This window comes from Littorina saxatilis, linkage group LG3 (assembly GCF_037325665.1).
Source record: "Littorina saxatilis isolate snail1 linkage group LG3, US_GU_Lsax_2.0, whole genome shotgun sequence".
NCBI classification, from domain to species: domain Eukaryota; kingdom Metazoa; phylum Mollusca; class Gastropoda; order Littorinimorpha; family Littorinidae; genus Littorina; species Littorina saxatilis.
In genome coordinates, this window is record NC_090247.1 from 56,865,124 (window position 1) to 56,887,358 (window position 22,235).

The 22,235-nt window shown below is 41.6% G+C and overlaps 1 protein-coding gene across 4 annotated transcripts in view; it reads left to right on the forward strand.

The window, feature by feature from the left end:
• Positions 1 to 22,235, forward strand: part of LOC138962746 (uncharacterized) — a 43,733-nt gene that overhangs the window by 7,069 nt on the left and 14,429 nt on the right. For 2 of the 4 annotated variants that reach the window (XM_070334696.1, XM_070334694.1), the window contains exon 2: positions 18,976 to 19,066. In XM_070334696.1, coding sequence (XP_070190797.1) covers positions 18,994 to 19,066 — 73 coding nt within the window. In that variant the 5' untranslated portion in view covers positions 18,976 to 18,993. Of the gene's footprint in view, positions 1 to 12,643; positions 12,973 to 18,975; positions 19,067 to 22,235 lie in introns of those variants that run through there. The other 2 variants (XM_070334697.1, XM_070334695.1) reach the window with 2 other exon arrangements.

The following is a 22,235-nucleotide window of genomic DNA, read 5'->3' on the forward strand; positions in this document are numbered from 1 at the left end:
GGCCAAAATTTCAATCACTTTGATTGAAAAATGAGGGTGTGACAGTGCTGCCTCAACTTTTACAAAAAGCCGGATATGACGTCATCAAAGAAAGGTATTTATCGATAAAAAGACAAAAAAGTGGGGGATATCATTCCCAGGAACTCTCATGTAAAATTTCATAAAGATCGGTCCAGTAGTTTGGTCTGAATCGCTCTACACACACACACACACACACACACACACGCACACGCACAGACACACAGACACACACACACACACACACACACACACACACACACACACACACACACACACACACACACACACACACATACACCACGACCCTCGTCTCGATTCCCCCTCTATGTTAAAACATTTAGTCAAAACTTGACTAAATCTAAAAAGAAGGAGGAATGAGAGAAAAAAGAAGAAGAATGTTTAAGGATGAAAGAGAATAGAGATGGAGAAGCTGAAATTAAAAACATGATGGGCGTGGAGGATTATGGATGATTTGTTTTTACTTAAAATGAAACGCGTTGGGTTGGAATGTTGTAAAAATCGATGAATGAATAGGCAGTCACATATTTCGTAATAGTTTTTCCCTCTACGTCGATTGCAAGAACGAACTTTCTTCCTTTTCTGCGTTCATGGACTGAAACTCCTGCATACGCTCGTGCTTTTGAACAAGTGTTTTTTTGTTTTTTTCGTGTATGACCGTTTTTACCCTGCAATTTGGGCAGCCAATCGCCAACCTTCCGCATAGGAGGCCGGCGTACCGCGTCTTATCCATATTGTGCCCGTTGCAAGAAGAAACAATTCTGTATAATGAAGCACTTGAGATAGCAAATGATGGCAGCAATTCCGATTTGTAATGACTAAGCTAAGTTTAATTTCATTCCAATGTTCAGAAGAAAACAAAGCCGCTGTAGGCTTATGTTTCAACACACTTTATTTGTTTGGTGTAACTCAAGGACTGTAGTATGGTTAATAACAAGCTTACTGACGTGTGTAAATTAGTTATCGTGTTTGAAAACAAATAACGTCTGTTACCTTTGCTGTTGCTGTTGTTGAATGAGAATACTTACTTGGGAATATGGACAATAGGTACAATCCACGATAACAGAAATTCCAACTTTACTGACATTCGAAAATGTTTTCGTCTTTTTATATTTAGTCAAGTTTTGACTAAATATTTTAACATCGAGGGGGAATTGAAACGAGGGTCGTGGTGTATGTGTGTCTGTCTGTGCGTGTGTGTGTGTGTGTGTGTGTGTGTGTGTGTGTGTAGAGCGATTCAGACTAAACTACTGGACCGATCTTTATGAAATTTGACATGAGAGTTCCTGGGTATGAAATCCCCGAACGTTTTTTTCATTTTTTTGATAAATGTCTTTGATGACGTCATATCCGGCTTTTCGTGAAAGTTGAGGCGGCACTGTCACGCCCTCATTTTTCAACCAAATTGGTTGAAATTTTGGTCAAGTAATCTTCGACAAAGCCCGGACTTCGGTATTGCATTTCAGCTTGGTGGCTTAAAAATTAATTAATGACTTTGGTCATTAAAAATCTGAACATTGTAAAAAAAAAAATAAAAATTTATAAAACGATCCAAATTTACGTTTATCTTATTCTCCATCATTTGCTGATTCCAAAAACATATAAATATGTTATATTTGGATTAAAAACAAGCTCTGAAAATTAAATATATAAAAATTATTATCAAAATTAAAGTGTCCAAATCAATTTAAAAACACTTTCATCTTATTCCTTGTCGGTTCCTGATTCCAAAAACATATAGATATGATATGTTTGGATTAAAAACACGCTCAGAAAGTTAAAACAAAGAGAGGTACAGAAAAGCGTGCTATCCTTCTTAGCGCAACTACTACCCCGCTCTTCTTGTCAATTTCACTGCCTATGCCGTGAGCGGTGGACTACGAGTATACGGTCTTGCTGCGTTGCATTGCGTTCAGTTTCATTCTGTGAGTTCGACAGCTACTTGACTAAATATTGTATTTTCGCCTTACGCGACTTGTTTCTTCTTCTTTTTATTCCATGTTGCATCGTTTCTTTATGTCTGCGCGCTGATTTGCATTCATCATTATTATTTTTTTTAAATCATTATCCACATAAAAGAGCATCAACAACAAAATTTTTTCTGTTCTTAATCAGAGTCAGTGATCTCCAGGCTATACTTTTTCAGGATCAGTGTGTCTGTGCCTTGGGGGCATTGGAGTTAGCCCTTCAAGTTTAGCTTTGAAATGTAAAGGATTTTAATGAGAGGATTTGCTGAAGAGACCTACTTTTACTTCTTTGGAGAACTGTTGGTCTGGAAAGAGCACAAGACTCGTGATCATCGGGTCACGAGTTTGATTCCAGGCTGGGAAGTACACGGATATTTGTTCACTTGATGATCTTAATTTATCATAAATAATTAATGCAGTTTTAACATGATCTGCGTTTTAACCTGATTATTTGCTTGGTTTGTTTTCGCGGGCGACCTTGATCCTTTGTTGACACTACAGGCACTCGTCACGAGGTGGGCGGGGCCTATGTCACTTGTGATGGACGGTCGTCTTTTCTTATGGTGTACACTACATTGGGGTGTGCACGTTAAAGATCCCATGATTGACAAAAGGGTCTTTCCTGGCAAAATTGTATAGGCATAGATAAAAATGTACACCCGTGTGACTTGGAATAATAGGCCGTGAAAAGTAGGATATGCGCCGAAATGGCTGCGATCTGCTGGCCGATGTGAATGCGTGATGTATTGTGTAAATAAATTCCATCTCACACGGCATCAATAAATCCCTGCGCCTTGAATATGTGCGCGATATAAATTGCATAAAAAAATAAAAAATAAGTTAAAAAAATCCCTGCGCTTAGAACTGTACTGTCACAAAGATGTGAGTAGCATATTTGTGAGGTGAAGCCACGTCGTGTTTTTAACCTCCCTAAAAGTTGTAGAGGCGATGGTAGCTGACCGGACTAGCGTTATTCACGTGTTTCGGGTGTTGCACGCAAAACTGGCTTAGCTTGATGTGAGTTGTGTTTGAGACATGTAGCTGGTCTGAGGTAAATAACGTCACAGCGTGTGAGATTTCCAACCGGGAAGGTTGTTCAGCGTGTGTCAGACTTGTTCTGGGAACAAGTACTCTTTCAAGAGACGGGTCTCTTAAGGTAAATGATTTACTATGTTGTATATTATTGAGGTTGGAATACATAGCTGGAGCGTAAAGGTTAGTGTGTATAAAGTGCACCCAATCTGAGTGTGAAGCGTTGAGAGAATTCTGGATGTAATTGTTTCACGGTTTTTCATGGGGAATTTCTTGAACATAATTGCCACGCATTTATGTTATGTTTAAGACGGTCATGCTTTGTATGGGGAGTGTTATTCATTGATTAAGTGTTAGTTTGGATATTGAATCTGTACGGAATGTGAACGTGGAATGAACGAGAATGTATGAGTGGTACATGAACGTTTGGAAGAAGAGATGGTTTTAGAGAATGTTGTATTAAGACTTGGTTAAATTCTTTAGGAGTTTCCATGAGGGATTTCCATGGCGTATAAGGGAGGGACCTTACACGAGAGAAGCGCTAGACGACGGTGGAAGCAAGGGACCACCTCGGCGCAGATGACTAGACGAGTGGAGTCTTCATCGAGACCGGTCGTAGCTGACGACGGTTGTTTCCGCTACGGGCGGAAGGGTTTCTCGGGGAGAAACCTGGAAGGTGTGTGTGGGCATCGTCCGTGAGATGTGTGTTGGCGTCTTCAGTGAAAGGTGCGTGTTGGCATCTTCAGTGGAAGGTGTGTGTTGGCATCTTCAGCGAAAGGTGTGTGTTAGCATCTCTGTGTGTTGGCATCTGAATTCATTATTCTATTCAGCGAGACAAGTAAGTGAACTGGCGACATGCAGTGAGCCGTGATACGAACTCGTGAGTGTCTGTTGGTACCTTCTTGTGTGCGTTAATCTATATTTGAGAAAGTATTGTTATAATATGTATTTACATGCCTTGAGTGAAAGCTGGAAGATTGTGCGAACTGTGTGTTGAAAAGTTGTTCGTATTGATGTATTTAAAGTGAAGAAGTATGTTGTTTTGGTTGAGGAAATAATGAGCCTGCATCCTCCCAAATTCTGTTTTTGAAGTGTTTGGTGTGAAAGGGTAGAGACAGTGCAAAAGGGCAGAACACGCATAATAAATTCACATGCAAACCACTTCGTGACAGTGGTGACCCCGATTTAGCCCTAAATAGGTTTTTGTTTCTAAGGATAGATTTTTGTTGTAGTTGCTTCCCTTCCCTTTCGAAAAAGTGAGAAATTGAGAAATTGAGAAAGAAGTGCCTTAGGGTAGCTAATTATACATACTTTGATACTTTGCGTGTTGTAGTGTTTGTTTATGTGTATGTTATTGGACACCCCCTCTCCAGCTCTAGGGGTCTACGTAGTTGTATAGTTCGTACGTAGAGAGGGCCTTAGTTTCTGTTTGCTTCCTGTTCTGTGTATTTATCATCTATCTTTCTATCTAAATTCTAGCTCCCTTTCCTATAAGTTTTTTTAAAAACTATTTTTCTTAGATTCTATCTTGGATTGATTGTTGTGTATGATTGGTGTCGTTGAGGTGCAGGCTTATTTTAAATAAAATAGTATAGGGTGTGCCATTTTTGTGTGTGTATAAATTCTGAAATTTTGATTTTTTTTGTGGTTTGTTTGGACTCTGATTTTGTTGTTGTTGTGTACTTTGGTTTGATAAAAAGTGTTTTTGTTTATTATTGTTATGGTTGTTCCTATTTGTAGTTGGATTAGTAATAGGGTGATTATCTCCCCTATACTACTGTTTGATATTTAGTTGTTGGTTTGGGGAAAGTTTTTTGTTTATTTTTTTTTGTAAATTTATTTATTTTTTGGGTAGTAGTAAGTTGTAAACATTTGTAATTGGACAAATTTTTGGGTAAATTTTTTTGTTTTTTGTTGTTGTTGTGGTGAACATTTAAATTTTGTTTTGGTTTTGCTCTGGCGATTGATTTTCCTTAAAGGATCTGACGCTGGTTAGTGGTGTGTGGAATTGAATTTTTCATTTAAAGTGTGTTATTTGGGTTTGAGAAACTTTGACATTTCTAGTTAATTGGTTTTAATTTTTTTGTTGTTGTTGATGTTCTAAAGTTGTTAGTTTAAGTTTGTCATTGGTTGACAAGTGTTTGAAGCTGCTATTGATTGTTTAATCTGATATTTTCCAAATTATAATTTTTTTTGTGACTCTATTAAGTTTATTGTTTATTTTTGAGACTGGTTGTGTAAATAGTTAAGTAGTAAACAATTTAAGGATTGTTTTTAAAAAGGCACAAGATTTCTTTTAGTTTAGTATTTTATGATTCTCTTTTGTGTGTGGTTAGTATTGCGAGAAACTGGTGTATGATACAACTTTTTGATACTTAAAACAATTTTGTGAACTTGTGTTACTTGATCCATTGTATTACTTTGAGATTACTTTGATATTTTGACATTGTAAAGATGGCTGAGCATAGTGATACTGGTGGTAGCACTTATGATCATTATTTGGCATTGGGAGAGAAGCATGGCTTAAAGGCAGAAGCTTTGTTTAAGTTTGCTCAGGATCATATGGATAGAGAAGAGAGAATTCAGGAAAGGGAGGCAAAGAAAGTAGCAGCTGAAGCTGAGGTTGAAGCAAAGAAAGTTGAGGCTGAGACAAAAAGATTAGAAGTAGAGGCTGAGACAAAAAGGTTACAAATTGAGGCAAATAGGGAATTAGATGCAAAGAGGCTAGAAGCAGATACTGAAGCGAGGAGAATGGATTTGGAATTTAAGAAAGTAGAAGCGCAGCAAAGTACAGGTGGAAATGCGGGTGGAAGATCAGGTCCCAGCATTAGGCCCCAGTACCCAAAACTCCCCATGTTCAAGGAAGACAAAGATGACATTGACAGTTTCTTGTTCAGATTTGAAACGCATGCAAAGGCGAACAAATGGAATGATTCAGAGTGGGCTACATACTTATCAGCTTATCTGGAAGGTGGAGCGTTGTCTTTGTTTCATTCATTGTTTTCAACGGGTACTTTGTCGTATGAAGACTTGAAGAAAGAGTTATTGAAGAAGTTTCAGTGCACACGAGAGGGATTTCGGGAGAAATTTCGCAGTACGAAGCCAGAGGCTGATGAAAGTTTTGGCACATACGTAACAAGGATGACGCATTTGTTCAACCGTTGGTTGAGGTTGTCGGATATAGAAACCTCATATGAAGCTTTGTTTGATTTTGTGTTGTGTGAACAGATTCTTACCAGTGTATGCACTGATTTGGCAGTCTTTTTGAAAGAACGTGATTGTAAAAATTCAAAAGACATGATTGCTAGCGCAGAAATGTACAAATCGGCCCATCCAAATAAATGTTTGGCCAGAAAGAGTCAAGTAAATCCTTTGGGGACTGGAAACGTAGCGTTCAATCAGAATCGTGGATCGGGTCAGTCTTACAATCGAGGTCAAGGTGATAGTGGCAGAAGACAAGAGGGTATGAGCAGAAATACCAGGTTTCAAGGCAGAGGAGATGATCGTAGGCCGGGTAGAAGAGGTTGGCAACAAGGAAGTACTAGAGGTACGGGTACGGAACAGCAAAATCAGGACACATGTTACAGATGTGGGCAGTTGGGCCATTACGCTAGAGAATGTTTTCAGGTAGCATATTCGGCGAAGTCGGTAGCGGATTGTCAGGACGCTGGGGTGTTGATAAGCTCGGCAGCATTCGGGTCGTTGCCATTAGCGGAAGGTCTCGTTAATGGGAAGCAAGTTTCAGTACTGAGAGACACAGGAGCTAATGTAGCTGGGGTAAGGAAGTCGTTGGTCTTACCAAGCCAGTACATAAAGGGAGAGGTCCAAAAGGTGAAGGGTTTTAGTGGACGGATTGATTTGTATTCATTGGCGGAAGTGGTTGTCGATACCCCATATTTTCAGGGAAAGTTGAAATGTTGTGTGCTCACAGACCCAGTCGCTGACCTAGTGATAGGTAATCTTCAGGGTGTGGTACCCAGAGTAGATTTGTTCCTTGGGAATACGCAGGGTGTTGGATTGTGTGCTGATGTAAGTCACAAGAAAATCACTGAAGAGATGGTACTTGAGAAGGTCGTGTGTGGTACGAGTAGGGCAAAAGCCAAAAAGAAACTGGAGGATTCCCCGGTGCCATTGAAAAATGTGGTAACTCCTGATTTGTCGGTTAAAAGGGGAGGATCTGAAAAGTTTGCTGAGAGAAGATGAGACATTGGAAGAGGTGTTGAGTGAGTCACGAGAGGATGAGAAGTATGCAGTTTGTGCAGAGAAAGTTGTTGATGTTGAGGAAGTAAGTAGTGGTTATCGCGAAAGCATTCCACTGAGATCTGACTGGGGCAGTCATGATGTTTTCCCAAGTGAAGGTAGAGAGGCAAAGGTTGCAGTGTTACCTCTGACTGAGGAGAGGAAAACGTTGCCGTTACCTACATTGCCTAAGGGGAAGGAAGAGACAGTCAGAGATATTGTTTTTGATCCTGGTTTGACAGATGGTCAAAAGGATGATATGAAACAGGTGTTTGGAAAGATGGTTGACATTTTCAAAACATGTGATGCGGTGGTGTCTTTAACGGCAAGAATTAGCATTCGAGGTTCATCCAATAGCATGAGACAGGAATACGTTGACAGACACGTTGTCCAGGTCATTCGTGGGTCAGAGCATACCACAGGTTTATGGGATGTGTGGAAAAAGAAGGTTGTTTTGATCAAAAGAAAACTCAAGAATTTTCTTTTTTCCCCGGGAAGGGGGATGTCACAAAGATGTGAGTAGCATATTTGTGAGGTGAAGCCACGTCGTGTTTTTAACCTCCCTAAAAGTTGTAGAGGCGATGGTAGCTGACCGGACTAGCGTTATTCACGTGTTTCGGGTGTTGCACGCAAAACTGGCTTAGCTTGATGTGAGTTGTGTTTGAGACATGTAGCTGGTCTGAGGTAAATAACGTCACAGCGTGTGAGATTTCCAACCGGGAAGGTTGTTCAGCGTGTGTCAGACTTGTTCTGGGAACAAGTACTCTTTCAAGAGACGGGTCTCTTAAGGTAAATGATTTACTATGTTGTATATTATTGAGGTTGGAATACATAGCTGGAGCGTAAAGGTTAGTGTGTATAAAGTGCACCCAATCTGAGTGTGAAGCGTTGAGAGAATTCTGGATGTAATTGTTTCACGGTTTTTCATGGGGAATTTCTTGAACATAATTGCCACGCATTTATGTTATGTTTAAGACGGTCATGCTTTGTATGGGGAGTGTTATTCATTGATTAAGTGTTAGTTTGGATATTGAATCTGTACGGAATGTGAACGTGGAATGAACGAGAATGTATGAGTGGTACATGAACGTTTGGAAGAAGAGATGGTTTTAGAGAATGTTGTATTAAGACTTGGTTAAATTCTTTAGGAGTTTCCATGAGGGATTTCCATGGCGTATAAGGGAGGGACCTTACACGAGAGAAGCGCTAGACGACGGTGGAAGCAAGGGACCACCTCGGCGCAGATGACTAGACGAGTGGAGTCTTCATCGAGACCGGTCGTAGCTGACGACGGTTGTTTCCGCTACGGGCGGAAGGGTTTCTCGGGGAGAAACCTGGAAGGTGTGTGTGGGCATCGTCCGTGAGATGTGTGTTGGCGTCTTCAGTGAAAGGTGCGTGTTGGCATCTTCAGTGGAAGGTGTGTGTTGGCATCTTCAGCGAAAGGTGTGTGTTAGCATCTCTGTGTGTTGGCATCTGAATTCATTATTCTATTCAGCGAGACAAGTAAGTGAACTGGCGACATGCAGTGAGCCGTGATACGAACTCGTGAGTGTCTGTTGGTACCTTCTTGTGTGCGTTAATCTATATTTGAGAAAGTATTGTTATAATATGTATTTACATGCCTTGAGTGAAAGCTGGAAGATTGTGCGAACTGTGTGTTGAAAAGTTGTTCGTATTGATGTATTTAAAGTGAAGAAGTATGTTGTTTTGGTTGAGGAAATAATGAGCCTGCATCCTCCCAAATTCTGTTTTTGAAGTGTTTGGTGTGAAAGGGTAGAGACAGTGCAAAAGGGCAGAACACGCATAATAAATTCACATGCAAACCAGAATACGCGCGATATAAGCCTCATATTGATTGATTGATTGATAGTAGTCTTGAGAGCGCACAGGCCCCGCCCACTTTGATCCCGATCCGCTCGTGACGAGTGCCTGTGGTTGACAATAGCGTTTTGTGAGAGTTGTTTACTGATAAAATGCTCAATACGTACTTCGCTGGTATGTTGCCTGTCTTCTCCTTGAAGATGCAAAACTTCTCACATCCAGGTGCACGAAGCCCCTTGTGCTTTCAGACATGCCTCAAGCATGTATTCATTTGGAAAAAGTATCAAGTTTCATTGACTTTCTTGCAAGAAGTCGAAAATTGCAATATTTTTACAAATTAATTCTTATCATTGTCCAGGTGCTATGAGCCCCTTTGGCTTTCAATCATGCCTCACGCATCTATCCATTTGAAATAAAATATCAAGTTTTGTTGACTTTATTGCAAGAAGTCGAAAATTGCACTCTTTTCACAGACTAATTCTTTTCATTGTCCAGTCGAAAAAAGCCAAAGTAAGCGAGGCGAAAATACTCGACCAGATCCCGAAAGTGAACTTCATTACACGTCAGTAGCCTATATGGAAGTCCAATAATCTCGACGAGAGTGAGAGAGTTCTTTCTATATATTGGGTAGTTTACGTCAATACATTGTGTTTCATAACGTAATAACATTGTAAAACATGGTTTGTGGTTCCATTTTGGCAGCCTGCGTACACACTGCTGCCTGTATCGCCAGAACGTGATCACAGGAAAGTTGAATACATTTTGCCGGGAATGGCGACCTGACAAACCGCATTAAGTATAATTTGGCTCGTAACTCTAAAGGCATGTGTAGTCATCTGTGGGATAGTTGTGTTAATGTTTTGACCGTGTATATTCTCATATGCGACAAACAGATAAATCAATGCTTAAGCAATGCCCTGAGAAGTTCTGCATCTTTAATGTGTGGCTTTATTATTCTCAGGGGTGTTGTTGAAAAGCTTGAATCAATTTTGATAATTATATATAATGACAAACTGTGAGATCCTACATCAAATTATATCGTATGCTTATCTTGCTTATCTTGCCAGCCTGTAATTTCTTGGGATGGGCATTACGCATCGTATGACATAAAGGCCTAGAAAAGACAGGTTACGGTGGCGTGAGTTTTGCTTTTTGATGGAAGTTAAGGACTATACATGGCCCTTTCAGTTTTATGTCTACTATTTTCGTCTATCATTGTGTCGGCTTCCCTCGCTGAATTCGCAGAAGAATAGCGGTTAGATTCTACATCAGTCTAGTATGTATTATCTTTTTGGCAGCATGTAATTTCTGGGGAAGACTGGCATTACGTTTGGCATCAATTACCAAGATGTCGGGGCAGCGTGAATACGGATTGTGCGAGTGGCATTGGCTTCCTGTCACCAGAGTCGCGACTGCGCGACTGTATTAGATGCGCGTGAGACATCCGTTATTAGATCCTGACTGAGTTAACTTTCTTGAAAGAACACAAGCAATGCAATGATGCATCACTCTGTACATCCTCTCTCTCTCTTTCTCTCTCTCTCTCTCTCTCTCTCTCTCTCTCTCTCTCTCTCTCTCTCTCTCTCTCTCTCTCTCTCTCTCTCTCTCTCTCTCTCTCTCTCTTTCTTTGCCAGTGGGCACTTTCTTACCCTACAAATAACAGCAGAACGCAAGAACGGCAGTAATTTCCTCATCCAAATTTGTGAGGATGTCAGAGAAGACACTTTTACGGTACGCGGTCTCAAGCATGGTGGCATGGTGTCTCAGATAAGAACAAGAAACAAAATGCATATATTCTCGAAAACATTTGTGTCCTCAGCAACAGCCGTCTGAAGGCGTGTCTGATATCTGCATCGTCTAGAAGTTAAAAGGAAAGTCCTCTCGGAAGAGGGATTTCTTTCTTTGTTTGTGAACATCGTTTCTACTCGTCTGTTACTCTGATATGTATAGGGCTTTATTTATGTATCTATTCATTTATTGTTTATATATGTATTTATGTATCTATTTATTTGTTTGTTTGTTTGTTGTGTGTGTTTTTGCGTTCATTCTTTCTTTTTATCGGTCTGCATGTGTGCGGTATCCGGGACGTACCCCCGGACAAGATTTTTAACTTAATTGGAGGGATGGTCTGATCTTATGTAAAAGTCTGGCTAGATCTAAGATGGTAAGATAAACCGTTTTCACGAGAAGGAGTGTGCTTTTAAGACGGTAACATAACTTGCTTCTGTGGGCGGGCTTTGAGGCCGATCAAAGAAACTCGCACAGACAGCCAATCAAAATTACTTCCACCAGTGGTGTTGGATTCTACAGCTTTGTTCTGGCAACTAGCCCAAGACTTCAGTCACGTCTGCTCGCTAACTGTCCCAGCACTAGAACTCTGTATCTTCGACTTATTTTGGCCGTCTCCTTTAATTTTCATGTACGTTCTGTCGTGCCCATAACTTCCCCCTTCCCTTTCGTTTTTCTCTGTTCCTTTCTATCCTGTGTTGTTTTCGCTGTTGACTCTGTTTGTGTCTGGGACGGTGTGCATCTTCGATCAATTCTGGCCGTTTCTCATGATGTTTATATATCGTTGTGTTCTGTCGTGCCCATAACTACCCCCTCCCCCCCCCCCCCTTCTTTTTCTTTTTTTCTTTTTCAACGTTTGCGCATCGAGCTTTAGTCTTCAAGACGCGTTTTCTGTTTTGTCACTTTCTTTCTTTCTTTCTTCCTGTCTGGGCGGGGATGTAGCTCAGTCGGTAGCGCGCTGGATTTGTATCCAGTTGACCGCTGTCAGCGTGAGTTCGTCCCCACGTTCGGCGAGAGATTTATTTCTCAGAGTCAACTTTGTGTGCAGACTCTCCTCGGTGTCCGAACACCCCCGTGTGTACACGCAAGCACAAGACCAAGTGCGCACGAAAAAGATCCTGTAATCCATGTCAGAGTTCGGTGGGTTATAGAAACACAAAAATACCCAGCATGCTTCCTCCGAAAGCGGCGTATGGCTGCCTAAATGGCGGGGTAAAAACGGTCATACACGTAAAAGCCGTGGGAGTTTCAGCCAATGAACGAACAAACAAACAAACAATCTTCCTGTCTTTTTTTATATTTAGTCAAGTTTTGTTCTTTCTTCCTTCCTTTCTTTTATCTTGGTCTTGATTTGTTTGCACGTCCGTTTGTGTTTGGAATTTTATGACCGAGCTAGCTCTGGTAGCGGAATGCCAACCCGATAATGGGGGGCGTTTGTGAAGGCGGCCGGGGAATCGTCTGGTGCCGGATTTGGACTTATGAGTGACACTTGTCGTTTGTATTGAGCGAATGTTTACGTTTATGGATCTCTCCGGCCGACTGGTTGCCCTGTTTTATCGCTCGTTTCTGGGCTGTTCTTGTTTCCTGTTTGGCACACATCACACATCTGCGTTTCTTAGAGACCCTTGGCCAAGCTTCGTTGCATTTAAGCTGGGTTCACTTTGTGGGCGTGCGTTTGTGTCCGCTATAGCGGCCAGATAAATCTTCACATCTCCTGGCTGGTTGGTCTTTGCTAAGACCTTTATTTTCTGCGTCGGCGATTCGTTTATTTGGTCGTAGGCCTACATTTGTGTCCACTACAGCCAATTCCAATATAGATCTTCACATCCCTTGGTCTTTTCAAAGACCTTTATTTTCTGCGTCGGAGATTCGGTGTGGGTTTTTTGTCGTGCATTTGTGTCCACTGCTTCCAAAAACTGTATTCATATCGCCCGGCTGATTGGTCTCTTCATACACCTTCATCTTCTGTGTTCGAGCGACTCACTTTGTTGGCGTGTATTTGTTTCTACTTCACTCGGTATCTGGGTGTTGTGCGGAGGATATCTCTTTTCTAACAATTTTGTATTTTGTCATTGAAGATTTGAAGGTGAGTTTACCACAGTTTCTGTAATCTCTACTATTTGATCAACATTTTGTGTTATTAAAAACGCTTGATGTGTTTCGAAAGATAGAAAGCATCAGTTGCTGTAAAAACGAATTTATTCAACAACCCTGGGAACGACCACGCAGGGCCCAGTGGTTTTGTATATAAAAGGATTAGAAAATGTGTTCCATGTGCATGCTTCGTGCCGCGTATCTGTATTTTTATTTTCCCGTGTGATTGTATAGATGTGGGTTCAGATTGGTCACCTTGTGCTTGTGAATTATCGTGTTCATTGTGTGCATATCAAGTTACAAGGAACATTCACGCGTAAAGTAATCATTTTCACCACCGCAGATATCTTCAATTTGTTTTGTTTTTACACGAGATTTGAACATCCTTTAATTTAAGACGCATACAACAATCAACTGTCTGACTGCTTCCTATGATGCAGAGTGATTATTTGCGTTGTTGAAATACCTCCGTTGCTGATATTGGATGTCAACTGCCAAATGAATTCAATAAAAACTTCCAACCCGACACTGGAAGTCGCCACGATATTTATTATTTCCGTCAATTCCCTTCATATCTCTCTCTCTCTCTCTCTCTCTCTCTCTCTCTCTCTCTCTCTCTCTCTCTCTCTCTCTCTCTCTCTCTCTCTCTCTCTCCCTCTCCCTCACGCTCTGTCTGTCTCTCTCTCTCTCTCTACCCCCCCCACTTTCTTTCTCTTTCTCTCTCTCTCTCTCTCTTCTCTCTCTCTCTCTCTCTCTCTCTCTCTCTCTCTCTCTCTCTCTCCCTCACGCTCTGTCTGTCTGTCTGTCTGTCTGTCTGTCTCTCTCTCTCTCTCTCTCTCTCTCTCTCTCTCTCTCTCCCTCACGCTCTGTCTGTCTGTCTGTCTCTCTCTCTCTACCCCCCCCCACTTTCTTTCTTTTTCTCTCTCTCTCTCTCTCTCTCTCTCTTCTCTCTCTCTCTCTCTCACGCTCTGTCTGTCTGTCTCTCTCTCTCTCCCCCCCCCCGCTTTCTTTCTCTTTCTCTCTCTCTCTCTCTCTTTCTCTCCTCTCTCTCTCTCTTCTCTCTCTCTCTCTCTCTTCTCTCTCTCTCTCCCTCTCCCTCTCTCTCTCCTCTCTCTCTCTCTCTCCCTCTCTCTCTCTCTCTCTCTCTTTCTTTCTCTATTCTCTCTTCTCTCTCTCTCTCTCTCTCTCTCTCTCTCTCTCCCTCTCTCTCCCTCTCTCTCTCTCTCTCTTTTGATTTGCCACACTTAGTATTACGTCAAAGATATGCTGTGCATTGTATGTTCTGAACATATTTTTGTTGTACTATTGCTACATGTTCGATTGCTACCTTCTTGTATTTATAATTACCTGCATAGTATGCAGTTGATTTTATGAATAACCACATATATGTATGCTCTTCATGCCTCATCTTCATCATCATCATTATCATCATCATCGTCATCTTTATTATCACGTGCTGAAGTTTTCCGACCTCCTTTTGTTGGTTAACTTTTTAATTTTAAATTTTTTAATTATATAATTGTGTGTCTATGCGTCCCAAGGACAGATTGTAAGAAAAGGCGTAACCTTAAATCTTAATCCTTGTTAGATAAAGTTCAATTCTCTCTCTCTCTCTCTCTCTCTCTCTCTCTCTCTCTCTCTCTCTCTCTCTCTCTCTCTCTCTCTCTCTCTCTCTCCCCCCCCCCTTATTTTTATTTATGCGGGGGAGTGGTTTTGACTTCCCTTGCTTGTCACTATTTTCTGTTCTGTGCACGTCCTTGTAAGCTTGCCTTTTTGCCACTCCTAACTTGATTGGAGGTCAAATTTGGAAACAAGAAGATGGTATCCAGTCCATAGATTCAGCTTCAATTCAATCCCGTGTCGGAGATTCCAGGGTTTCACCCGCTGGCAGCAAACTGACACCCGTCCGCACACTTCCGCTTTACGCAGAAAACAAATTGAAAGAGTGAAACCTTACGCACTCTGCGGTTCGTACCCCGAAGGACTTATGGCAATCTCTTCCCGATTGAGAAGTGGAAGCAAAATTGTTTCTTTATCGGTTTTGAGACAAAAAGAGAAACAAGATGTTTTTGTCGATTGTAGGGGACCCGATGGTAGAGGTGGTTGTGTGTGTGTGTGTGTGTGTGTGTGTGTGTGTGTGTGTGTGTGCGTGCGTGTCTGTGTGTGTGTGTGTGTGTGTGTGTTTGTGTGCGTGCGTGTCTGTGTGTATGTGCATGCGTCCCTGCGAGGGTGTCACGTGTGTGCATGTGTGTGTTTCTTGCTTCGTGTTTCTTTTTTCTAACCCTCTCTAACGTCACGAGCGTTCATCCCGTTGGCCATGGCTATTTGAGGACGGAGAAGAGCTCTTAAAGTGGAGGCACCGAGTGCCGTGTCTAGTCATCTAAGCTCGCGCAGATGTCCACTCTAGCACGTCCATTTTCACGACAGGCAATCAAAGGGATGCTATTGATCTGACCGTGGCGAATTTGACGGATCTGAAGAATCTGGGGAATCCTCTGTACCTTTAAAAAGACGCACACGGCACGATTTGCTCGAAAACGCACCACACGTATGGTTATTAATGTCATCACAGTGAGTGAATGCGTTTCAGGACGGTGCGTATCTTCGGTGTTGGAAACAGGAAGTAGTCCAGAAGCGCAGCCCGGTGGCACTACGGCTAGCGCCCTCTATGACGCCGCAACCAGTAGTGACCTCATCCTGTACACGAACAAGGAGAGTAATTCAGAGGAAGAAACCCACAAAGAGTACTCTCTTTTTTGGCCTATTTAACGACATTTAATTAAGCGATTGAAACACCTGCGTTTGCAAAATGAAGGCAGTCCTTCTGCGCGGTAACATTATTCGTAGCGCAGAATCCTATGGTATAGCTTAATCAAAACTTGACTAAATGTAAAAAGCGATCTGAGGGTATGATCCCTTTATAGACAATGTCCTCACGGATCTGGCCAGCCTTTTGCCTGGGATAAGGCTATATCGTTCTTTCCGAGTGAACGATTTGGCTCACCATCTCAGATCTAGCCACGCGTGTACATGGGATAAGACCACCCCTCTACTTAGTCACATTCGAAAAATCAAGAGCATGGATGCTTTCTGTGCAAAGCTGGTTTTTTTAACATAAATTCATTTATGTAAAACCACTTGCGTTATTCTACGTAATGAATTCATTAACAAAAAATCCTAGTGTGTACGGGATGCAATCAGAGTTTTGATTTTGGTTGTTGGTTGTTGGTTGTTGGTTGTTGGTGGTGTAAACCAAACGTGGGGTACCATCCAGAGACTAGCCAAGAACAGACAAGAGTGGGGGTCCTTTGTTTCTGCCCTACCTGCCAACCGGCATAACGGGCAGTACGTAAGTAAAAAGTGTGTGTGTGTGTGTGTGTGTGTGTGTGTGTGTGTGTGTGTGTGTGTGTGTGTGTGTGTGTGTGTGTGTGTGTGTGTGTGTGTGTGTGTGTGTGTGTTTGCGTGCGGCGTGTTTGTGTGTATGTGTGTTTTAGTGAAGTGACAGCATTATCCCACATAGAAGCCTTGCCAGATCTGAGATGGAAAGCCAACGCGTTTACACCTGCAGGGCTGTGTCTTTAATGGTCACCTTGACAGATGGCAGAATATCGATATCACACAGGAGCTTCGTTGTCGACAAGTGTCCATCACGGTATCTGGGATTGGGATAAAACTCTGTATAAGCCTCATTTGTGCGCTGCTTTTAGGTCAGAGTTTCTGTTAGATATTAGCCCTCCGAAAATTCATGTAGGAATCGTTTTGGGGTTTTTCCATTTTGTTGCTTTTGTATATATATAAAAAAAAAAAAATAGAGCAGGACATTTAATTTGCCCTGCATAATTCTTTTCTTCGTCGGTTTAGTTCTTTTCTTCTGCAGTTCCACAAGAGCTAATGAAAAATCGATGCAAATTTGCGAACGGGCTGGAAAAAGAGTGATTCAATTTGGTTGTTTGTTCTTTTGGGAAGGCCGAGAAACATGTTCTGCTGATGGATGCATTCTGGTCATTCAGGAAGTTGTTTGATGGATGTCATGGCTTCTGGGCTAGTTTATTGCGCAGCGGTGTCTTCGCATCTGGTCAGCGGGATAATTGTCTCCCCTTTCGGGGCAAGAGAAAAGATTATGGGTTTTTTTTAGTCGCATTTTTTAGGCGTGCAGAATTCACTAGTGGCATCCTAGCTTGGCTGCTGTATTATTTTGTGACTAAAGCACGCTCGAAAATGTATTTAAATGTTTCAAGTGCAATACGGAAAAAGAGCTAAAGATTCTTCTTCTTCTTCTTCTTCTTCTTCTGCGTTCCCGTCTCCATGCTAGACGTGATTGTCAAGGTTGCTGATGAGTTGAAGTCTGCAGTTCAAACGTTCATTTTAAGCTCCTTCCGGCTTGGTTGTCTGTCTGTCTATCTATTTGTCTGACTGTCTGTCTGTCGGTCGGTCGGTCGGTCTGTCGGTCGGTCTTTCTGTCTGTCGGTCGATCAGTTTATCTGTCTTTTTCTGTATGTGTCTGTATGTCTGCCTGTCTTATTTTGTCTTCCTATCTACCTGTTTGTCTGTTCCTCAAATAGCACACTATGAGAGACTCTCCGTCTCTCTGTCTCGTTGTCTCTGTCTATACGTCTGTGTCTTCCTGTCTACCTGTTTGTCTGTTCATCAAATAGCACACTTTTAAAGACTATCTGCCTCTTTGTCTTGTTGCCTCTGTCTCTCTCTGTCTATCCGCTGTCTGTGTGTCTGTCGGCTTATTTAACAAATAGCAAAGTACAAAGCATTTAATAATCATCAGCATCCTGAAACTAGAACCTATAACTCCTTTTGCTGACGCCGGCATCCTTGTATTTATATAGTGGGTTGGTTTTTTTTGTTGGTTTTTTTGGTGTTTTTTTGTTGTTGTGTATACTGTTGTTCAAGGGATACATAACGTGGGATGGGACAACATTTCAGAAATGTCTTATCATTTTAGCCTGTTTCATTTCATGTTTATTAGTGTGTCATGCTTGACATTTAGTTTCATAAGTTGGTACAAAGTTCTCATTTTTCCATTTACCAGAATAGTAGCCGTTGTTGTGTTTTATATTGGACTTCTAGCAATCACTCTTCTCTAGGTGTGATACCTCATACACGAGTGTCAGTCGTTATCTTGAATTGTAGCACGTTAAGCCCTGTTTTCTTTCTTATTTCTGGCTTCAGAATTTCTTGAACTGACAGAGAAGTTAAATGATACAATTATTTTAAAAGTGCTTTTACAAGGGGTAGGCTGCAGCCTTGAGGCTGTATTTCTAAAAACGAGTTCTTTCGTCAAGGAGCGTTTATTTGGAGAAAAAAAACACAAAACAAAGTAACCCTCCCGTTCCAATAAACATAATGGTACCATGATAACAGAAAACAATACCGACATAAAACTTAAAGAAAAAATTAAATGGCCTCTTTCACTGCGGAATATGTGGGCCTTGAAACCATAGTTACAGAAGGATCACGAAGATTTGCCGGTTCAAGATGCGGGTCTTTGAGTTTCATCAGCAAGATTAGTCTGAATTACAACATAAAAGCTGAAGGCAATGAATCAGGCTCAGAAAAAACCGCCACGAATTGCCTTTGAGCACGCAAGGAAATTAAGTGAGATAAGGCCTTCGTAGAGTACGGCTGAGGGGGATGAATATCATCGGTCAGTTAGTCGCGTCAAGTGATATCTGAACTGAAACTAAAAGATCGACACTGAAAACCTGAAATTAGTCATCTGTTCAACATTGAAAAATCAGTCAATATTTGCATGTCGACGGTTTTCAACCCGTACCTAACTCAAAAATGTGTTGGGCGTCTTTAAATACAATTAATTCCTCCGAACAACTAATGTACGTCGTATTTCATGATTTTGTTGGTTTGTAAGGGTTTAGTAAAACAGACAAGCGAAGGACATACTCCTTGTGCTAAATAAATCTCTACTGTTTTCTCAATAATTCTATGGTGAAAATGTTAAGTCTAATGAATGTGTTTGTTACAGAACAGGTGGAAGATCACGATGGTAAATTTGGAAGGTGTCTTATACGTGCTGCTACTCCTGTTGCCCTTGGCAACACTACAGTACGACAGAGGTAAGGTGAGTCTCTGATTCCCATTCGCATTGTTCTCTCTGCCTGTCTCTCTCCTGTCCGTCTGTCGGTCTTTATGTCTATCAGGCAGTCAGTCTGTCTCTCAGTCTCTGTCTGTCTGTCTGTCTCTGTCTGTCTGTATGTCTGTGTCTGCCTGTCTGTCTCTCAGTCACTGTCTGTCTGGCAGTCGATCTGTCTCTGTCTCTGTCTCTGTCTGTCTTTCTGTCTGTCTGTCTGTCTGTCTGTCTGTCTCTGTCTGCCTGTCTGCTTGTCTGTCTATTTGTCTCTGTCTGTCTCTCTGTCTGTCTTTGTCTGTCTGGCTGTCTGTCTCTCTGTCTTTGTCTCTGTCTATCTGTCGGTATGTCTGCCTGTCTGTCGGTCGGTCGGTCTCTCAGTCTCTGTCTGTCTCTCTGTCTGTTTCTGTCTGGCTGTCTGTCTATGTCTCTCTGTCTCTCTCCCTGGCTCTCATTTCTCTGTCCCTCCTGCCCCTTGCACTGACGTTGTAGAGAGACAGAGACTTACTGATGAAGAGAATGCGCGCCAGCTGAACCAATAGACTACACCAAAATACCCAGAAAGCACGATACTGCAGACTCGACACATAATTATAGAGATATTTTTTTACGGAAAAGAAGAAAAGGAAACTCCCAACCTGCAGCCATCAGTATTCATCCTCAAATGGCCTTTTCACTTATCTATACAATACATCCCATTCCACACACACCCACGCACGCACGCACGCACGCACCCACACCCACCCACCCACCCACCGCAGCAATGAATTAAGTTTGTATTTGTCACAAGTGGCTTTTTAGTCATTAATTCATTAATTCATTAAAACAAATGCCCACACTGCACAGAAAGCACCCAAGCAGTTGATGTTTGGTATGTGTTCAAGGACAGGTATGGCCTCGTCCAATGGAATAGCCTGGCCAGCTCTGGGCTTGTTGTCAGCCGAATCGTGTACACACAGAAGCCTATCATAATAGAAGCAGCTATAAGTACTATTACCAGCTGCAGTCGACACGCGATGATACATAATATGCCCTTTCACCTTTCATTGGGAATATTCATTACTAAAAATAGAATACAGGATTATGGGAAAGCTGTTCAATGGCACTCATGCACTTTATTCGATTTTCAATAGACGACTTAAAAAGTTTAAGATAAATCAAAATGAAAAAAATACAAGCATATAGAGTTAAGAAAACAAGAAAAAGTTGAAAACCGTTTCTTCTTCTTCTTCGTACGACGGTTGTGTCAGACTCGGAATCTGGAGGATGCCATGAACATGGACGTTCTTTCCAGGTCCTCCAGTGCTCCCCACATTTTGGTCCTCAGATCTGTTGGGTCAGGCCATGTCTGGATCCGCAGTTGGTCGAGGAGGGGACATGCTTGGAGAACATGTTCTGGAGTCTGATCTCCCTCTCCACAGTCACATGTGGCAGACTCTGCTACACCTATCCTCCTTAGGTGTGCTTTGAGGCAGCAGTGTCCAGTGCGGAGGCGGAAGATGATAGCCTGCTCAGCACGGCTTAGGAGATGGAGGGGGTCTTGAATGAAGCAAATGAATAAATTACAAGAATTACGAGTTCAGAAAAAAATAAAAATAAAATTGCCTTCGAAGCGAATCTAACCCGGGACCACAAAACTAAGGACTAGCGCACCGTCAATCGGGGACTCTACCGACTGAGGTATTTTGTCGCACTGTAGATGAGGGAGATTTTAACTTCAAACATTACACTTGAGTTCTCGAGCGTGGCGACGACTCAGTGACTCAAGTTTCCGAGTCTCTCCGTTCGTATTTGTGTATTGTTCTCCATATCTCACTGTTCGGGGCTAGTTCAGTAACTGACCCTACGCTCCCGGTCACTTCGTATAAGTTTGAAAAGCAATATCAAGTAGCGATAATTTCAAGCGAGACCGACATTATTGATACGAAATACATTGACCAATCGCCGAAAGGCGCATGAAGAAAGGATAACCCAAAATCCTCTATTCTCGATGACATACTAAGGAGTTAGTTCGGGAGAACTACGATCTATGGACGGGTTATCAAGTGGTTAAAAACGGGCGTCGATAGAGCCAATGAACAATATTATCTACTTGTAGTATTTCATCCACTTGTGTGGGGTCCTGATTTGGCCGCTGGACCCAAAAAGCAACACTGAGAATCAAATCAAATCAAATCCACTTGTGTGTACACAGGAATAGTGTGTTAAGATCTAGTGATGCAAAAATTGTAGTTCAAAACCTCCTTCAACGCGCGTGAGACAAGCGTGCCTTGCATAACGTATGCTGATCAGTAGCTGCCGGGGCGATGCCCGTGAAATTCGTGCGTTGGCGTGGAAACGGGGGCCCTTTCGTGTCCAAAGACTGTCATTAGAAAATACAACTGTCGACAATCATTAACTATCCTGCGGGAAATAAGTGATAGAAAGAGAAAGAGTGAAGTGCTGTGTTTTTCTTACTTTTTTTCTTTTCTTTTTTCTTGTTCTCCATTTTCTTCATGTTTCCCTCCATCTTGGTTTTTTTTTGTTTTTTTTTGTTGTTGCTGAGGTCTAGCAACTTGGAAATAAGAGAAAAATGGAGAAATACAGTTTTGTAACTGATGAAAGGGCTACGAGCGAGCTATGAGATAAGGAAAGCTAGAGCGAGAGCGTGCGCGTCTGTGAGTGTGTCTTTCTGTGCTTGTGTGCGTGCGTGCATGCGCCTTGCAGGTATATATGGAAAGCCGTTTGGCTCATAACCATTACAAGTGTAATAAATCATAAATACACGTGTAATAAATGATTTATACACGTGTATTTATTTCTTATTGCACGTGTAATTTATATTTTTTGTTATGCTATGGAATACCATAATGATTAAATACACGTGTAATAAATATTTCATACACGTGTAAGAAATGGTTAAATACACGTGTAAGAAATGTTTATTACGCGTGTATTTAATCATTTCGTACACGTGTATGACATTTGTATTACACGTGTATTAATCATTAATTACACGTGTATTAATTATTTATTACACGTGTATTTAATCATTTCTTACACGTGTATGACATTTTTATTACACGTGTATTAATCATTATTTACACGTGTATTAATTATTTATTACACGTGTACTAATCATTTTTTACACGTGTAATGGTTATGAGGCAAACGGCTTT